We start from the raw sequence: 17,570 nt of genomic DNA, 5'->3' as shown, positions 1-17,570 counted from the left end.
AAAAACTCCAAGTTAAAATAGTTCCATTGCTGCTCTGCTTGTAGCTGTGCTACTTGGAGTGGTGGAGTAATACATGGAGTGCTTCGGTTACAGTGCTAATAATGGCACTCATAAAACGCCTCTAAGCCAATCACATTGCAGGGTTGGAACTAACTGTGTTATAATAAATAATGATAAAATGATAATAGCATAATAAAGTAAGTGCATCTTTTTAAAGAGTCATTCATTTGCAAACTAAAACTGTAGCATAAACAATGTCTGAATATCACAAATAAATAAAACAGATATAAAATAAAATGGTCAAATTAAGGTCAGCTAAAATTATTGAGGTAATTTTCAGTCCATTCAAGTCCAGTCCTTCAACAAAAAAAGCCAGTCAGCTTAATACAGTATTTAAGCTACAAGTGGAGGAGGGTCAGTTGGCTACTGGGGAAACCAACAAGTGCAGTAGCCATATCAAGCTACAAACTGACATAATGAGGTTTTGTCAGATTTTCTAAGGGATTTAAAAAAATGTTGTTGAAATAATAATTATTGGATTAAACTCTCCCTATTCAAACAGATGGAATATATAAGTGGATACGCAAGTATATAAGTAAATACATATATATATGTGGATATAACTGCCCAGTGGTGTTACAAAGATGGCTGCCACATGAACTGACTTGCCTATAAAGCCTCCAGCATTGAGCTGTAGAGCAGTGGAACTGTGTTCTCAGGAATGATGGTGCTCCACCCAGTACTTTTGTTGTAGTTGTGGATGGATTGTGGTGGTGATTGTTCAACATCCTGCTTTATTCACCCTTTATCGCATCATGCAGTCAAACAGTGGGGACTGTTACTTCAACAAAAGCAGAATAAACAATTTTTAATATGCTTGATTTTGCAAAAAAACATTTAATTATTAGGTGTCCCAGTACATTAGTCCATGTAGTGGAGGATATTAGTAGTGATAGTAAGAGAATATAGAACGTGTTGTACAGTCGTAACCACAGGCAGTTTCATTCTGTTTGCCATGTGGGTCAGTCTGAAGCCAAAAACCCCATATGGCCACAGTCACACTCTCACACGTGCGCACACATATACACACACTCTAACATGCTCAGTCCAACAGCCACAGTTCATCACCAGTTACAGCCTGACTGTATAGTGATCTTACATATATGTGTATTGTGTCCACAGAGGAAAGCGTTTTGTGGCAATGAAGGTGGTGAAGAGTGCACAGCATTACACAGAAACAGCACTGGACGAGATCAAACTACTCCGATGTGTAAGTGAAAAGCCCTCTGGCACTGCAGTGTTATCCACTGTTACTGCATCCGTTTATTTATACTCTGCTTTTACGCTGGTCAATAATCTACATTCATTAAGCTAATGAAGTTTGTACTGGATGATCTAATGCCATGTGTGTGGCATTCTAAAGGTTTTAGAAGTTTGATGTATTGCAGTGTGTGTTTGGTAAGTGTACTGTCCACCAACTGTCTTCTCTCTGTCTGTCAGGTACGTGAGAGCGACCCCAGTGACCCTAATAAAGACATGGTGGTTCAGCTCATCGATGACTTTAAGATCTCTGGGATCAACGGGATTCGTATCCTTTTCATTGTGTGTGTGTGTGTGCGTGTGTTCTTCCTGCTCTGACATGGAGTAATTGCATTATTCCCTGTAACTCACACTCTCAGATGTGTGTATGGTGTTTGAAGTACTCGGCCACCATCTGTTGAAGTGGATCATCAAATCCAACTATCAGGGCCTCCCTTTACCATGTGTGAAGAGCATCATTAGACAGGTATAGAATTACGTGCAAAACACACACATTTTAAATTCAAATTTAGTATGTTCTAAACACCACTGAGCTGCAAAGAAATTTACAAAAACTAACAAAGATACTTAAGCTGGAAATAAACTTATGAAGAAACTTAAGAAGGTGTCATAAGAATGGTCTTAAATGCAGTCCAAAATATATACTTTTAACATTTGTATTTACTTTTGCTGTACACACTCTTTATTGTTTTCTTATGAAGCCATTAATAATGTAGCATTTGACAGCTAAAATCATGCAAGACTAAATTTGTGCAAAACAGAATAAAATTAAGCTTAAACAAATTTGTTAACAAGACTATTCACTTTTAACCTGTTTAAATTGGTATTTTTTTCTAATAATTAAACAGTTTAAACAGATTATTTTGGACTCTACAAATGTGAGACTATTGTAAGATTAAGAAAATATTTAAAAACATACATTTTAAAAAATTGAATTAAATATAAAAAGATTTTAAACAATGCCATTATTTATTTAATGTTTATTCTTACCTATAGTATAATCTAGTGTATAGTATATCTTTATACTTTTATTTATGTAAGCATAATGTATATAACACATGTATGTATGAAAGACAGAAAGCAAAGATGCGAAGGATTTTCTTTACACTGTTCTGGTCGCTGGATATTTATAAATAAGCAACAGGACAGATGTGTGGGTAAAACATTACTATGCAAAAACAAAGTATAAAAGTAGAGTAAATACACCCCTAAGAGATATGACTTTCTGGACAAAGTGGGAGGTAGAGAACCGTCTCTGAAAGGGAGTAAATATGTAGACTGTAGTAGGAGAGTAATATTACACGATGTTCCACAAATTACTTGAGTTAGGCAGTTTGTACAAGTGATAAAAGTCTTGTGTCCGGACTGCAATTGAAAAAACAGGAGAACCAGTTCGTTTTTTAGTTTTTTGGCTTTCACGGTCACATGACATCACATTCAGTAGCTCCTCCATTTTCACTCGCTGTTGTGTTTACGTGGATCTCTGTGGAAACACGCACCCAAAGTATAATTGCAGTGCGTAGCAATGGACAAATAGCTATCTTATTAAAGGCGAGGGGATGAAACTCAAGATGTTCATCTGGACAGGACTAAAATTACTGGAAGTTCTGTGAAGTTTAGTAAAAAACAGATAATTTAGCGTGTAATTTTCTCAGAGGACGACTGAGAAAAACACGTACATGGTCGTTCCAGACGGGAATAAAATCACAGAGGACCCCCCATTAAAGAGAAAAATACCCCAGGACTCCCTTAGAAACTAATCCAGTCCGGATAGGGCTTTAATGTTGCTTTAAAAAATCGGCCCTAAATGTTAATAATACTAATAAAATGTCTTGTTATGGTAATTATATAGATCTTTTTAATAACCCAGTAAATAATAATAAATCTAATCTAAATAAAGGGATAATAATTGTAACCTGCAACTGCGCTAAAGCTCAAAGCTGATGATTCTTTTATCTGTATTAGGAATTTTTGATGCAGAAGCAGCAAGAGAAGCAGTTAAATTCTCCAAAATGATTGTTGTATTGTATAAGTGTTATACCGGTACATATTTTGTGTTTGATTGGCAGGTCCTGCAGGGTCTGGACTACCTCCACACGAAGTGCAAGATCATCCACACGGACATCAAGCCGGAGAACATCCTGATGTGTGTGGACGATGCCTTTGTCAGGCGTATGGCTGTGGAGGCCACGGAATGGCAGAAAGCAGGAGCACCCCCACCCTCTGGATCTGCGGGTATTCCTCTCATCATCTTTCACTACATCCACCTATTCTGTTATTGATTCCTCTCTGCTCTGTCATCTTTTGTACTCTCTTTCTGCCTGCTTGTCTGATTACTCATTCAATAATTTATGCACTTGTTTTCCAAATTTCCAAAGAGATGCTGCAGCTTGTTGAATTCAAAGCTGATGAAATGTTCCATGCTTTAATACACGTACACACATTACACACTGTGCCTGCATGTAAAAACAATGCTAAGGTCACAGCACAGGAGATGAGCGGTCATCATTATTATAATGCTTATGTAAATGAGTTGAAGCTCAGCTAATAACACTGTACACTCAATAGGTCTGAGTGGGTGTAGCTGAAATCAATTCACACTGAGAAGTAATCATATTCACTGTGTCTGGGCTACAGTATTAGTAGCTGCATCCAGACACCCCTCATTAGTCAAATATCACTTGTTAATGATCTGGTGTGAGCAGCAAAAAGAAAGTAGCCAAGATGGCCAAAAGGTCTTCATTCATTTGGTTGATTTGATTCAGAAAGAAAAGGTACCGGTACACTGTATTTAACTCTTTTTGGCACACAGATTGCAGTATGCACAGTATGCAGTATAAAGACACATACTCATCCATTGTTTCTTTTAAAAATCAAGGCTATTACAAAGAGCCTATCTTGCTTTTGTTGGAGTAAATATCTCCACTGTTTGTACTGTTTTAAAGGATTTTTGAAGGACTATATATGATGGTATTATAAAAATATGTTTATGTTTATTCGCTCTTGAGAATACTGTTTGTTAGCAGAAGATTTTTAGACAAAGTGTGTGTGTCCATTTGCACATCTGTGTCAGCACTGGGAGCAGCCCAAAGTATCTCAACACAATCATTAGAAGGACTACTGTATATTGTATATGCAGACTGGTTGACAGACTCATAAGTGCTTTATAGCTGATGCTGTCATGTACACATATGTAGACTGTGTTGTATTTTTAGATTTACCAAAGCGGTGGCAAGCACAGCAGTTTTTACAAATGCTTTGAAATCCAGCAAATGTCTCATAGGAGCACTGGGCTCGGTTAGAGGAAATAATGTTGTTTACAATAGTGACATTTATTTTGATTTGGTGTATAAAAGAAACAATGTACAGTATGATACATGCTGAATTCTGGTGGAAAATAGCTCCCTTTCCCTGTTCCCTTTTCTGTAGATCTTCTGTGTACTAACTCCAGGTTCTGTGATGTTTGAATGTTATGTAATCACATCTAAACCCTGTAGGAGGAATAATAACACTTGATAGTAAGAGAGAATGCATGGAAACCTATAAATAAGTGTGTTTGTATTATTACATGTTTGGTTGTAAGTATTGCTTATTGTACATCATTATTACTAAATAATACACTCTATATCAGCGGTGGGCGATATGGCCCTAAAATAATATATATATATATTTTTAGTTACATTTTATTATTGTATATGATACGATATGGCACATCCCTAACTGAGATATTGAAGGAATAAAATAATTTTATCAGATTTGTAACGTGAGTCAGTGATCCAGAATGTCATAGGATTAATAATGCATCCATATATCTCCATATATCCAGGATTAAAATTAAATAAATGATACTGGACCGATATATTCTGTCTCTAGTAGATCTATAATGGAACATGAGAACAGTGTGAATTTTTTTTTTTTTTGTTTAAAACAGCAAAAAAGTAGAACCCTGATGTGAAAAGTAGGGGTGGGTGATATGGCATGAAATTTCAGGGTACAATATTGTTTACAATGATGAAAAAAGTTGCCAATATTGTTGTATGATACGATATGGCACACCCCTACTCTATATTATACACAACTATATACTTCTTAAATATTTGACTGCTCCATAATTAATAACCTTGTGATATTAAAAAAAAAGGATTGTGAGACAGACTTAACTGGAAAACCTTCAGCTTTAGCATGAGGGTACTGTGCTATAATCCAAACTTAAAATCATTTAAACATAGCCTAAAGGTAAAATCAAATGAACATGATTTATCACTGACCCCTGAGGCAGTCGATCAGCCAGGACATGTGTGGTATCTAATGTGGAATTTTTTTTATCCAGTTTAAAACAGATGTGGTAGAAGCACACTGCTGAAAGACACTGCATTAAGTCTTAAGTCCTTTCTCATTTTGGTAATATCGATTTAGTGCAGGAAAAGGCTTTGTAACTGTGAGCGTCAGTTTTCAGACAGAGATTAAGCCTAGTCTTGGACTACATCATTTTTACTTTTATTATTTTTTTATTTTTTATCCCATTTTCTCCCCAATTTACAAGGCCAATTACCTAACCCACTCATTAGGACTCCCCCCTATCACTAGTGATGCTCCAACACCAGGAGGGTGAAGACTAGCACATGCCTCCTCTGATACATGTGAAGTCAGCCATTGACTCTTTTCGAACTGCTGCTGATGCAGCATTACCGAGTAGCCGGCAGCTGATGGCGAGCTACATGAACGGGATTCGAACCAGCGATCTCCCGATCATAGTGGCAGCACCTTAGTCCGCTGGACCACTGGAAGCCATACTCAGCATTTTTCATGGTGATTTCACGTTTCAATGAATATTTAGCCAAAGACTAGGCTTAAACGCTGTCTGGGAAAACCAGTTTTCTATAATTTACATCTTGAAAAACAAAAATGGGATGAACATGAGGTGCTGTGTTGTGTTTAGTATAAACAAAACAAAGAAATCTGCCAGTAGTCTATTATATTATTCCCTAATGTTGCCCACTGATTCCCTAATGATGCAGAAACAAACAAACTCTGGCGATGAACCACAAGAATGGCTTTCAGTGAAGGTGTTGTGCAAAATCCCTGTGTATGCAGTGATAATCTTTCACCTGATGGTTACAAGATGTTTGTTTTTGTTTCCTAAATCTACAGTTGTTCAAAGTAAACACCTACAGATAAGACATGAAGTCAAGCCAAGCAGTTTACACTTTCTCTGGATTCACTGTTTTTATTCTCACTTAGCTAAACAGATGCTAAATGTACATAGTTATTGGGAAACCTGCATGTCCATTGTTTCTTCCAGAATCAATAAGAATAAAGTAGAGTTTATCTTGGTTGTGTTGAAATGACTGGCTTTTTACTAGATACTAGAAAGCATTGTTGTGGAGGATTGTATTGTATTCAGTGATAGTAACATTATTGGAGTCACTATGATGGATGATCATCACGCCACCTCACCCCCAAATTCCCAGCCAATCCCAAGCTCCTTCATTCCAGAGAACACAGTTTCACTGCTCCACAGCTCGGTGCTCACATGCTTTATACCCCTCTAGCCCACACCTGGCCTGAAGCATTACTGTGCCAATAGATTTGTGTTTATCTGCTTAAGAGAGTTTTATTCTAATGACAACTCTTCTTCAGGAACTAGATAGGCTGTGTGTGTACATTTTCACATCTGTGTCAATGGATGCAACTTAATGTAGCTGACACATAGTCTAACCATCCATATAGAGTTGTAAGGGGATGCTAGCGCATGGTATGGTATCTGGTGTAGTTTTTGTTGGGGTGTTGCTAGCTGGTTTCTATGGTGTTTCTTGGTGATTGTTACAGTATTGCTGAGAGATTATGGTGGTGTACCAGCTGATTGCTATGGTTTTGGAAGGTTGCTGCTAGGCAGTTGCTGTGGTAGTTCAAGTGGTTGCTATGGTGTTTTAGGTGGTTGCTGTGGTAGCTTATACTAATGATAGGATGTTACAAATGTATTTGTATCATTGTGACACTTGAAGGGTAAACCCCATTCATACCTATGAAAATAAATCAGAAACATCCTTTGCTACAGCTCTGGAAAAAATTAAAAGACCACTTCAGTTTCTGAATCAGTCTCTCTGATTTTGCTATTTATAGGTATATGTTTGAGTAAAATGAACATTGTTGTTTTATTCTATAAACTACGGACAACAGTTTTCCCAAATTCCAAATAAAAGTATTGTCATTTGGAGCATTTATTTGCAGGAAATGGAAAATTGTGAAATTAACAAAAAAAGGTGCAGAACTTTTAGACCTCAAATAATGTAAAAAAAAAAAAAGTTCATATTGATAAAGTTTTCATGCATCTTGGCATGTTCTCCTCCACCAGTCTTACACACTGCTGTTGCATAACTTTATGCCACTCCTGGTGCAAATATTCATGCAGTTCAGCTTGGTTTGATGGCTTGTGATCATCCATCTTCCTATTGATTATATTCAAGAGGTTTTCAATTTGTAAAAGCAAAGAATCTCATCATTTTTAAATGGTCTCTTATTTTTTTCCAGAGCTGTAGTTGGAAACCGTACATCCAGTCAAAAAGTATACAAGCCCACATCACACAGTCAAGACTGAACTGTCTAGAGTTGGATCAGAGTAAATACCTAAAAAACTGTGAAACGAGATACACAGCAAAACCTTTGTAGGAAGGCAAGAATAAAGAACTCAAAGATGAACCAGGCACAGATCACTGCTGATATTTTACTCCAAGATTTCTTCTATTATATCACAGGCCACACAAATTGGGATTGCACCGCTTACACATGCCCTTTGCAATAAAGACTCCACGACCTTTGTGGAACTCATGACTGCTGGAACGAATCGTGGTCCCCTTTAGGGCCAGTCTGTAAGGACAGGCTGGTTATAGCTGAGCTGCCCGTGTGGCCTCCAGCAGGGCCTGACTACATGATTGAGTGAGGAGATGACGAGAGCCTGGCATCAGAAATAGCAAACAGCATTAATATGGAACTGGGACAGAGACAGGACAGACTTTTCCTAGTTCCATTAAATCCTGCCTCAACTTGCACTCAGAAATGGAGTCTTATGGGATCTTTTAAAGTCTCTCCTAAATCGTGTAGCGTAGCTCACAATAAGAGTCAAATGTAAGCTGTGCTGTGTAATCTTCAGCTGTGGGCTCACAGGTTTCTGCCTTAATGATGTAATGTATGACGTGTTAAGCTCTAGATTAAGGAAAAAAATTAAGTTGACACACTTACTGTGCTACTATTATTAATTGTTTCCTTTTTTTCTTTTTTTTTTTGCTCCTCTACAGTCAGCACTGCTCCCCAGCTCAAACCGGTAAGTATCCCATCCTGCCCGGTCCTAAATGATCCGAACTAACAGCTAAAGAATTAGTACATTAATAAAAAAAGGGTTTGAAGAGTTTGATGCTTGGATCATAACACAGGTGTGTCTATATGATGCCCCCTGCAGGTGGGGAAGATCTCCAAGAACAAAAAGAAGAAACTAAAGAAGAAGCAGAAGCGTCAGGCAGAGCTGTTAGAGAGACGCATGCTGGAGATCGAGGCACTGGAAAGGGAGGCAGAAAAACAAAAGGCCAACGAAGGCCTAAACCCACCGCCAGGGCCCACGCTAGCCCTGGGAGATAGCGAAGATGAGGATGAAGATGATGAAGAGGTGGAGGAAGAGGAAGAAGGAGAGGGAGAGAAAGAGCGGCCAGTCCGGCTCACTAACCACACATGTGAGTCTATCGAGATTGTTTGCGTTTGTTGTCTTCAAGTGGCTTTGATTGATGTTGAATGATATTAGTAAGATTAAAGAAAATCCCTTTCTATTTTTAGTCAACAATATATTATGTAACGTCTAGTCATCCTGAAAACCCACAATAATCACAGCTGTCTGTCTCTCAGACGAGCATACACTGCATTGCTATTCCCCCTAATTTACCGTTTTCACTGTGTGAGCATCCTGGTTATCAGCACCATCACATGGGCCTTTTCCCTCCTCCAGCGCAGAAAGAGATTTTAGCACAAGTGGGTCAGCAGCTGCAGGCAGAGCAGCTCAGAGAATTCTAGAAGGGGCTCAATTCAGACATTCTGGTCTGTTCTGTTTCATTCTGTCCTGTTTCATTCTGTCCTCTATTCTGTTCTATTCTATTTTGTTCTGGTATATTATATTCTGTTCAATTTTGTATTATTCTATCATATTCTGCTCTGTTCTCTATTCTGTCCAATTCAATTTAGATGTATTCTAATATGTTCGATTCTGTTTGATTCTGTTTTATTGTATTTTATTCTATTCTATTTTATTTAGTTTTGTAATATTCTGTCCTTTCATTCTGTCCTCTATTCTTCTCTGTTTTAATCTATTTATTTTATTCTGTTCTCATCTGTTAAATTCTGCTTTATTTAATTGTTTCATTCTGTTCTATTCCATTTTCTTCGATTCTATTGTAATATTTTTGTTTTGTTCTGTTATGTTCTGTTCTTTCTAGATCTGTTTTATTACATTTTGTTTTATTTAATTGTATTCTTTTTTATTCTGTTTTACTGTATTCTCAACATTAAGAACATTCTATCATGGAGAGAAAGTGTAATGTTAGATTGACCATCTAAAAATGATCTTTGTGCTCAGAAGCTTATGGAAAAGCCACCCCTGATCTTTTTATTCTGTTCTGTTCCTTTCCTTTAGATTCTGACTCTGTTCTATAATATTCGGTTCGGTTCTATTCTTTTCTGTTCTATTCTAGAACTGAATACAAAAGAATTTATATTCTGTTGTATTCATATTTCTGTTCTTTTACATCACACTATTAGATCTGCTTAAGTTGTGTTAGAATGGGTTAGAAATGAATGGGGAGAGAGAAAGAGAGCAAGAGTAAGAGACAGAGAAAGATGCTAATGTGGGTTAGTGCGGAGACAGGCAAGCCTCCAACCTCCTCTCCACCCCCGCATGTGGCAGTGTGCAAATGCACGTGTACAAACTCAGGCACACATACAGACTATGGTGGATTTATTTCTTTATTTTTTGACATTTTTCTTTCTTTCACCCTATCTTTCTCTCAGGTGCTGCACCTCCAGAGCAACAACAGCAGGAGGAAGATGAAGACTGTGAGGGAGCTCCCAACACACATGTCAGTTCAGACAATGAAGATCCCCCAACTGAAAGAGAGAATATCACGCCTCCTCCGCTACAGAAGCAGGGCAGCCCTGCAAATGAGGAGGTCGATGAGGAAGAGGAGCGAGAGGAAACTGAAGAAGAAGAGGAGGAGAAAACAGCAACTGAAGATGATCCTGAACCAGGACAGGTAGAGAAAAAGAGAGCTGAGGAGGAGCCCAAAATCGTGTCCACTGGTGACCAGCTGGAGCCAAAGGCAGACGAGTGCACAGAGGAGAAGCAACCTGACCAACCCAAAGAAGAGGAAGAACAAGAAGAGCAAGACAGAACAGAAGGTGCAGAAGATGATGATGAAGAAGAAGAGGATGAGGATGACGACGAAGATGATGATGAAGAAGATGACGAAGCAGATGATGAAGGACAGGAGCTTAGGAACTCCACAGAGGACCAAAACGACACCCCGAAAACCAATGGTCACGTGATCCTGAATGCAAAAGGCCGTGACCACAAGTCACTTCAAGTGCTCCCAGTTCCCTCTCCCTCCCATTCACCTCTGCTCTGCCCTCTGGTGGAGTCTGAGATCAGCACCACTGACAGAGATGCGTCTGACGCCTCCTATGAGTTATTTAATGGCGAGACAGTTGGACTCACTAATGGGGCGAGACACCGGGGTACTGCCCCGCGCTTTCCTGAGCTGCCCCTGGACCCTGAACCAGGAGAATGTGGGCAAGACGAAGGAGAGCCCCCGCTGAGCCCCAATGCTGACCGCAGCCGCACTGTCTCATCATCCAGCACTGGGGACACACCCAAAGGTGAGTACGAAATTCATTACTGAAGCATTAAAAAAGACCATGCTAGGATCCAGGTCATCGTTTATTAAGTATTAGAAGGGTTAAAGTTGGCCGGGGTGCCATTTGGTTTATGTGAATCAAATAAAAATGACACAAAAATCTGTTGATTTGTAGAGGTGTACTAGTATAGTAATGATTGTAATGGTAGGAACAGTTAATAAGGATAAATAAATAAAATAAAATAATATAATAATAGCAGCAGTTAGGAGTCCAAGTAAACATAGTTACAAGGTGTTAATTGCTCCAAGGCAGCTAGCAGTAGCTGGACGGTGGGCAGCTGGTCAGAAGTGCGTAGCCATTAGCTCAGAAGAAGGTACAAAATGTAATTAGTTCTGGGCTCTGAGCGGGCTAAGTGCTGCCACTATGATCACCGAGATCGCCGGTTCGAATCCTGTTCATGTAGCTTGCCATCGGCTACCGGAGCCCTGAGACTCTCTGAGTGGGTAGATGGCACTCTTTCATTGTACACTCCAAAAGGATGATGTTGATCAGCACAAGGCATCTGTGAGCTGATGTATCAGAACCTAGTCGCTGCGATTTCCTCCAAATGTGTTGTGATGCTACTCGGTAATTCTGCATCAGCAGCAGTTCAAAAAGAGATGGTGGCTGATTTCACATGTAACAGAGGAAGCATGTGTTAGTCTTCACCCTCCTGGTGTTGGGGCATCACTAGTGATAGGGGTAGTCCTGATGAGTGGATTGGGTAATTGGCTATGTAAATTGGGGAGAAAATGGGATAAAAAATGTAATTAGTTCTGAATTGATCTATGAGGTACAGAGATTATGAACATTATTAGAGTGTAGCTGACTACAATAACCTACCTACATGGAGAGAACCAGAAGGTAACATAGACACAAAAGCACCCTGACATAATGGCATCCAGTCACTCCCCCGTCCACAGACATAATTGATTATGTGCAAGTGGTGGAATGGGATTTCTGGCATCTCACCACATTTCCCTATGTCCAAGAACCCCTGCATCTGCAGTCTTTTTTAAAGGGAAATATTAATTATAATTAATGTATTTTAAAGTTTTCTGTCTAGACTTGAAGGTTGAGACTGAGAAGAGTAGGGGAGCCACTTGTCATAGAGATAAACTGCTCTGACAGACAGCCCCTAGACAGCTACACTCCCCCATCCACCCACTCCCATTCCAACACTCCATGATCCTTCTTTTTTTTTTTTTTCTTTCGCGATGCGTGTTTATATAATTTTGTAGCACATCCTCCTACTCCTATTCTGCTGATTTTCATTACCATGCAAGCTCATTTCTACTCCCTCCTCACAGTGTTTTAGTTTATTAAATGCATTATTTCAGTATGCCACAAACTTTAAATGAACCTGGATTATTAAATTAACCTGGATAATTAATATATTCAATTGCATTGGCAGCTGGTAGGGTGTAAAGGCTTGTTTATACTATTGCAAAAATATTCAGAATAAGATAAATATAAATATAGAAGTGGGTCCATAAGTTGCAAGCTCTTTAGATGGCAGCAGTTTGAGGACAAGCATTGTTTTTTGTAATAGCGCAATAGTGTTTGAAAGGGTAGGGCTACAAATTTCAGGACCTTATTATTGTAATGTTGGGCGGTCAAAGTGCCTACAATGAAGACCAAAGATCTGACATTGTACAAAACCCTCCACACCATGACACCAGCCTTCGACTTCCCCCAAGTATTATATATGTACTAGCTAGCGGCTTACAGCTTATGCTGCCTGAATGGAACTTGCACTTAGGTTTTACATATTTGTCCTTCACATGGAAGATTCATGCTTGTTGTAAAGTTGTAAAACTTTGTGTGCACAGTTTGTTACATGTATTCTCCATATTTATCACATATTTATTCACATTCACATTACTGCACTTATCTGCTAATAGCTATGCTAACAGTTCTGTGTTCATCCCTCCAGCTAAGGCACGAGCAGCTGATCTACTGGTGAATCCTTTGGACCCTCGCAATGCCGACACACTCAGAGTGAAAATAGCTGACCTAGGAAATGCCTGCTGGGTGGTAAGACAACAATTAAACTGATTTGTGCACCTTTTAGCTTCTGAATAGGAAATATGAACTGGTGTATATTTGATCACTACTGCAAGCACAGTATTGCTCTTTCTGGGGTGCACTTTTAAATCAGAGCTGGGTTTTATTTATTTTGGCTTTGGTCAGACTGCAGGCAAATTGGACTTGTTCCTGAGAGCAGATCTGTTGAGATGACTATCCACACTGTCATTTGTCCGGACATTAAAAACCTATCCTATTGGTTGCTGTGGTAATGACATTGGTGTCACCTATTACCTCTTGAGACCCCTTTTTTTTTCAAAATCCACAATACAAATTGGTAAAGCAGGGTTTCCCCCAGGATTTCCTTGAAGGTGCGGTGGCAGGACCCCCCGGTTGGGAACCGATAATTTATATCACGTTAATGATATCACGATATAACACAATTACACATGTTTCCAGTTATTTTCTTTATTTCCAACTGTCACTGAAAAATAATATATTTAATATATATGTATTATTTATTCGCTCTTATCTGTATTAGGTATTTTAAATGTGAGAATGAGTAAATAAAATAAAAAATATTATTGAATTTAATTAAAAATTGTGCTTATTAAAACAGACAAATAATATCTTTAATCTTTAATTTAATTACAATAAAATGTTTACTGGACCGTGAAAACAAATGCATCACAGAGCTGTTCTAGGGTGCCTCTATTCTAGGGCCCTACATCCTTGCTTTATGACAGCTCCAGAAACAGAAACATAGCGTGATTTTCACTCCACCAGGTGAGTGAGCCTGAGTGGACACCTGCGTAAGTTGAAGCTGTTTAATCACTGTTTAATTCATCTCTCTCTCTCGCGCGCGCATTATGTTTCAGTCTCTCTCTCTCTCTCTCTCTCTCTCTCTCTCTCTCTCTCTCGCATTGTTTCAGTCTCTCTCTCTCGCTATTTACAGGCGCGCTCTCGCTCTCTCTCTCTCGCGTTATGTTTCAGTCTCTCTCTCTCGCTGTGTCCTATACTCACACTCTCTCTCTCGCGCGCGCGTTATGTTGGCACTGCATGACTAACTACCGATTTCCACCCCCGAAGTTCAACACATGGCTGACGGAATTATTCCCCCCTAAATTTAGCTCCGGCAAATTTAAGACATTTTGGTTGAAATTTTAAGACAAAATAAGACTTTTCAAGGCCTTATTTGACAAAAATGAAATTTAATACCATTTAAGACTTTTTAAGGACCCGCGGCCACCCTGCTACATGTGCAGGACTGGAACACAGCTGTGCGTTTAGGAATTACGGCTAGAGAAGCCCTCACCTGTAGCCTCCCGAAATAGATGCAACATGCGAAACCAGCCGTGTTGTGTAGGCTACGTCTACAACATATTACCGATATAACCCTTGAACAATGTTCAACAACTTGTTCACAAATATAAAAAAACATCATTTCAGCGCCACATACCTCGGATTCAGTTGTCCAGTTTGACAGCCGGTGTCCTGTCGAGATGATCAAATTCCAGTGTCAGAAACGAGAGAGGGCGGGGCAACGCTGATCAAGCGCGGGAAAAACGCCGGGCTCCGAATTTTCACGAAGGGTGGCGGGGAAGAACGAAGGCGTGGCGGACCGCCGCACTGAAATGAACGTGGCGGAAACCCTGTAAAGTGACTTGTTTTGGTATGCCCCTTCCAGCTGCACTTGTGTGAAAGCTTCCCCTTAAAGTGCAAGCAGACTATTTATTTCTGTCCATGGACTGTTCTTTTTTAGAGTCTGTACAAAACTTAGCAGTGGCTAACAGATGCCGACCAACATCACACTCAAAGTGATGTGATGAGATCTAAAAAGAAACACAATTCTGTTTAAATTCAGTTCTAATCTCATTTTAAACCACCTCCAAATGTGGTTTGCTCCAAATTGGTTTTTGTTGTTTTGATTTTCTATTTAGACTGTCAAAAATCAGTCTACCTACAATCTAGGTATGCCAAAAATCGCAAAAAATTAAATTGGGCGCACCATCTGAACTTGAGCCATGAATACTTTGTTTTAAAAGTGCAAACAGACTTACTTTTAATAATCCTGTGTCTGTTTAATAAGCCAGTGGATAATTACAGATTGCTCTTCTGTTTCAGCACAAGCACTTCACAGAAGACATTCAGACCCGGCAGTACCGCTCAATTGAGGTTCTGATTGGTGCAGGCTACAGCACTCCTGCAGACATTTGGAGTACTGCGTGTATGGTAAGCACTGTGCTCTGAATTTGTGCATGTTCATATTTGTGTCAGGCAGTTATTTTGTGTCAGGCAGTATCAGCCCTTATACATGTAGATCAGTGCAGCAAAACGCACCCACAGATATTTTACTGTCAGTCACTGAAGCAGTCCAATGAGTGAATGATCTGATGCTCTGTCTTTCACGGGGCCTTTTGCGTATGTTAATTAACAAAGTCACTGTCAAGTCATCTTGAAATTACCATAATTACGCTGCTTTCGACTCAGGAAAAAAGCGTTCAAGCGTCTGGCGGAGTCTCGTGGATAATTACCAGTTGACAAGAAAATGTGGCTCTTGTTTCCTAGTGGTTATAAAACAACTGTCTCTCAACTCTTAATGTTACCTGCTTCTGTTTCTTGTATACCTTTCTGTATTGTGTTTCTGTGTCAAGTAACAGCATACATGCCCAGACAGTTCCTCAAACATTCTGGAGAATAAAACTGATTGTGATGTGTCTCACTGACAAATTTAGCCCCTTGAACTTGAACTGTTTAGCTGTGCAGTTGGGATAGAATTGTGTTTGAATAGAAGGTTTTGAATACTGTGGGAGTGACATAAGTCACTTATTTTAAAGCTAATTGAAGTGAAAAATTTGTAATATTAAAGCAGAATCAACGTCTCAATGCTGGTATCAAATAAAAGGTAGCATTCCACCTCTACTGGTCCTCAAGAAACCCTGGATGGTCCACAGTAGGACTGACTGGTGTTGTACAAATGTAAAATCTCTATATTCTTTAAATGTATGATTAATTATCAATAATATATATTTTTTTTAGTTTTTAGTGGCAACTAAGAAAGTTAACAGTTTTATTCCTTTTTTATTTGTAGATATGCCAAAATAGTAAATGTAGATCTTCCAAAATACCAAACAGCACAATGTAGAGCTATCAAACATGAATATATTTATTTTCAAGGTAGTTAAAGCTGTGCAAGCCTGATACAACTTGTATGACGAAAACGAAAGCATGTCTACTGTTTCATACTTGAAAGATATCCTCTGGCTCGATCTGTATGTAAAGATGAACAATCTCAATTACCTAATTTGGATAAAGCATTTGCATTATCCAAATTAATTGTGAAAATCATCTGGCACTTATCTAGTTCTGCTTTAGCCCTGTGTTTTATGAGTTGGAACAGAGCAAAAAATCCTGAACATGTGTATATTCCTTTGGACAATTTGTAAAACAGTTTCCCTCTCTGTCATCGACCCTGTTCAGCAATAACCAGATCAGTGGTCCTGTTTGTTTTTCCTTCAGGCGTTTGAGCTGGCCACAGGAGACTACTTGTTTGAGCCCCACTCAGGGGAGGACTACTCGCGTGATGAAGGTAGATGATACAGTCTGAGCAATTTCATCAACAATAATTGAATCCTATAGTATGCGATGTTCTGCTGTATCATAAAGTGCATAGCTAATCTAACTTTTATACTTTTTTAAGATACTAACTTGAATGTTTGGATTGTACTGTCATTTCTATAAATATTTGGACAGCAAATTTGCCTCAATACACCACCACAATGAATTTGAAATAAAGCAATCGAAATAGGAAGTGTAGGTTTTCAGTGTTAATTCAAGAGCTTAACTTAATATGGCAACAGCTTTTGGGAATTTGATTTAGATTACTTTAGACTTTACTTAATTGAAGTAGATTAGATTAGATCTAATCTATCAGTATCAGAGATATCAGAATTTTGGTATATTCCAAAAGAAAGAAGAATGCACTAGCAAGATTAACAGCACCAGAAGGCCTGTAATACTACAGAAAATGAAAGTAGATTATCACAGAATTCTAATTTTGGTAAAGAAAAATACGAACACAACATTTAGTCAAGTTATGTACACTCTCAAGAAAATAGGGGCATTATTGGCAAAGTGCATGGGAACACCTTTCACCACATCGATTTTAATACAGCAAGTTTACTTGAGGATGAAAGCCACTGATAACACTGAAAAACTGAAAATGAAAATTCAGATCATACTAATAGAAAACATAAATGACACTGCTTAGTTCTGGAGCAAGATTTTTTGTA

At 38.7% G+C, this 17,570-nt stretch overlaps 1 protein-coding gene across 2 annotated transcripts in view; it reads left to right on the top strand.

Moving 5' to 3' along the window:
- The window catches only part of srpk2 (SRSF protein kinase 2), a 78,319-nt gene that overhangs the window by 53,363 nt on the left and 7,386 nt on the right, over nt 1-17,570 (top strand). For both annotated transcript variants that reach the window (XM_022672320.2, XM_049474535.1), the window contains 10 exons: nt 1,183-1,270; nt 1,501-1,588; nt 1,680-1,786; nt 3,390-3,555; nt 8,616-8,641; nt 8,777-9,044; nt 10,369-11,232; nt 13,187-13,287; nt 15,403-15,510; nt 16,798-16,867. In XM_022672320.2, coding sequence (XP_022528041.2) covers nt 1,183-1,270; nt 1,501-1,588; nt 1,680-1,786; nt 3,390-3,555; nt 8,616-8,641; nt 8,777-9,044; nt 10,369-11,232; nt 13,187-13,287; nt 15,403-15,510; nt 16,798-16,867 — 1,886 coding nt within the window. The remainder of the gene's footprint in view (nt 1-1,182; nt 1,271-1,500; nt 1,589-1,679; nt 1,787-3,389; nt 3,556-8,615; nt 8,642-8,776; nt 9,045-10,368; nt 11,233-13,186; nt 13,288-15,402; nt 15,511-16,797; nt 16,868-17,570) is intronic.

This window comes from Astyanax mexicanus, chromosome 2 (genome assembly GCF_023375975.1).
Source record: "Astyanax mexicanus isolate ESR-SI-001 chromosome 2, AstMex3_surface, whole genome shotgun sequence".
NCBI classification, from domain to species: Eukaryota; Metazoa; Chordata; class Actinopteri; order Characiformes; family Acestrorhamphidae; genus Astyanax; species Astyanax mexicanus.
Note: the sequence above shows the minus strand (reverse complement) of the source record. Positions and strands in the feature narration are given on the sequence as shown.